Below are 3,322 nucleotides of genomic sequence, written 5' to 3' on the forward strand. Positions count from 1 at the left end.
GTAAAACAGAGAGACTAAGAATTCCTGTGGAAATATCAATTTATGATGTACAATAAGCTTAAGAACTCTATACTTTTTGGTAGTAGAAATGTCAAATGAATGAATAAGTATAATACTACAAATTCTATTTTAAATCATATGAAGAATATTGCTTTGCTACTTGAACTATTAAACAGTTTAAGAAAAATCTGTTTTTGAGGGAAAAACAGCATGGCACCTTACAACCATCTGTACCTCCAGTTGCAGGGAATCCCATGACCTCTTCTGACTTCTGTGAATACCAGGAATGCACACATGCATACATGCCAGACCAAAATTAATACATATAAATAAAAATAAATAAATTGTTTTAAAACAAGACAAAAACTACCCCTTTTTAAAAATCTGGTGGCATATTTTCTGCATGTTTTTCAGCGTAATGATTATTCAGTTATCAGAACTGATTTGTATCAAAGGAGTAATTGTGGGATAGGCATTCATCACAAACTTCTGAACAGTCAGGATGACTGGGTCATACATCCATAATAGGACTGAGGTGGATGAGATGATGAAGTCCACCCAGTACATGACCACAAAAAAAACCACCAACAGCAAGATGGTCTGCGTGGCACTTTTCTCAGGGGATGCTCTCAAGTGGCTGACGCTATGAAGATACTTGCATTGCCTCTGATGCCTGAACAAGATAATCACCATGTATGTGCTTGTTGTCAGCATAACTCCTACTAGAAATACATCTCTGGAAGTTGTCATTGTTAAAATCAGTCCCCTGATGATGATGTTCATGGGAAAGAGTGAGCAGTATTTAGTGACCCTCATCTGGCTGGTCTCACTCACGTTGGTATAAGCACCAACGTAGAAGATCCGGTTACTGCTGAAGGACAAATTGAAAGACCATAAATAGAAGAAAGCATAGATGATGTATTTTTTCAGTTTATGTTTAAACTTTGCCAACAGTGAAGTGCTGGGACTGATAGTGACAGCCTGGAACACACTCAGGAGGCAGGTGATACAGATAGAGAGGCCTCTCATCACCCTGTTTATGTAAAAAGTTGCCTTACATTTGAGGTCATTCTCAATGTTCAATGACTCAAATAAGTCTGTAAGCCAAATCTCCCCTGCAGTGAGGATCATCATTATGTGAACGAAGGTCAGTTGATAGGAGATCAAGTCCATGGGCTTAGATCTGTGACATAGGATTATGATAGTGTAGAAAAAAAGAAGAAATATATTGGCTAGGGCTCCAAGTCCAGCTTGGAAATAAAGGACATTACTTAATGAAAACATAATTGGAAAGTGTATTCATCTTAAGAACATAGAGGAAACATATTTCAGATATCTGAAAAAAATATTAGATACATTAGACTTACGATTCACTGGTCACTATGTCTATATCATTATATTTTTATCTACTTATTCTTGATTACCCTGTCTATAACTTTTGATGTCCCATACTGAACATCATTTCCTACATTTCTATATATCTATGTATCTCCTCTCTATATAGAATATTTTAGAAAATGCAAGCATTCTCAGTTACATCTATATAGAATGCATACTTTGTGTGCCTGTATTGCACGGGGGCCTCATATCTTAGAAATCCAATCCTATTGATTTAAACCACCTTATTTCATAGTTAACACCTAAAACAATAGTGATGAGCACAAACATTAATCACATTTGTACAACTGAACAAAAATCCCGCTATTTTATTCAGCAAAATATCTCTCTCAGTTCATCTGCTTTAATTTTTTTTCCCAAGAAATCTTACATCCCTTGGATCTAGAATTAAAGACATAGATACAGCTGGAGACCATTAGTGTAACTCCTATTAATTGTTTAACCATTAATTATGGTTATAAATGGGCCCAGATGACTCCCAGTTTAGTTCTCATTCCATTTAAGCCTTTTGTGAGATTGTGAGACTCTACTTAAGGTTTAAAGAACCAACTGCCAGTTCACCCCAAATACTATATTTCTTTTCTTTTGAAAGGAAGGAGAGGTAGATCATGAACAGCATGATTCTTTATGGCTTCTCAGCCATCCACGTTATTTTACCCATCTACTTCCTTCTGTATTTATCTCCCTCCCTCTTTCGTAAGGATCCCCCATTGATTTTTCCCATTCCCCCATCAGATCAATTATTCTGCTTACTCCCCTGTTACCTTGCTCCCACCTTCTCCTGTAATTATGTCCCTCTCCCTCCCTAAGGGGTTCCCTTTTACATTTCCCTTCTCAGATCCCTGTATCCTACAATTCCCCTTTACCCTCTTCCCACCTTCTCTCTCCCCACCTTCTCTCTCCCCATCCCTAAGGTCTTTTCCCATTTCCCTGATCAGATTAATTTGTACCCTTCTATTGCTTGTCCCCTCTCCACTGTTACCTACCACCCCACCCCATCCTGTCACTGAGCCCGTTTTACTTTCCTGATTTCCATCATTTCTACAGGCTACATAATCACATCTGAAGATGTGGAGCTGGGAGTCTCAACAAAGAGAGAGCATGTGATGCTAAGACAAACACATTTTTCAACCCTTTATGACAAACATGAACTCACCAAAGATGACCAGATGGTGATTCTGATTTGGAGTTATTGTTTTAAAAGACATTCCTTCCCATGAGTGAAAAACAGTGTTCCCAGTGTTACCGTACAGCATCAGCACCCACAGACCTTTTACAGTTTATCTTAACAGTCTTGCCTTTGGTCCCTATGATAGTTATTTGGCCTGGTTACCAGTGTCATTATTTTATCAAATTAATTCAGTACTTTAAAATCAGCTTGTGTTAGAGAATAGAAAACCATCACATTTACTCAGATTCTTGTGTAAAAACGAGTGCCCAGTTATACTTTGAAGTTCATTATTATATTCCATATATACAATATAATGGATGCATTATGTATAGAAATAATGCACAAGTTAGTGGTGAGATCACTCTAAAACCTCCCAGGAATATAAAGCCATATGCCAGACATTTTTATTTACATGATTTTTGCTTAATTTAGTAAAGGAATCAATTCATTTCAATTGCCAGAGCCAAACATCTGACTCTTCCACTGACATAAACTTACAGTAGCTGCCAGTGACATTCTGTTTTTGAAAAGCTACAGGATAGGAGTTGAAAAGATAGCTCAGTGTTGAGAGTACTTTTTGCTCTTGCAGAGGACCTAGGATTGATTTTCCCAGAAATGACCTGGTGGCCCATAACTATCTATCACTCTCCTTCCAGGGCATCCATTGTCTCCTGATCCAGGCGTGCAAGTGGTGCATAGACATAAATGCAGAAAAAACACCCATATATAAAAAATAAAATAAATAAAAGCTTC

The 3,322-nt window shown here is 37.4% G+C and overlaps 1 protein-coding gene across 1 annotated transcript; it reads right to left on the bottom strand.

Moving 5' to 3' along the window:
• Nucleotides 1-426: 426 nt before the first annotated feature.
• LOC116902780 (putative vomeronasal receptor-like protein 4) lies at nucleotides 427-1,284 on the bottom strand. Its single transcript, XM_032905122.1, has one exon. The coding sequence runs from the start codon at nucleotides 1,282-1,284 to the stop codon at nucleotides 427-429; it is 858 nt and encodes a 285-aa protein (XP_032761013.1).
• Nucleotides 1,285-3,322: the final 2,038 nt, after the last annotated feature.

Source organism: Rattus rattus, chromosome 6 (genome assembly GCF_011064425.1).
Source record: "Rattus rattus isolate New Zealand chromosome 6, Rrattus_CSIRO_v1, whole genome shotgun sequence".
In the NCBI taxonomy this organism is placed as follows: Eukaryota; Metazoa; Chordata; class Mammalia; order Rodentia; family Muridae; genus Rattus; species Rattus rattus.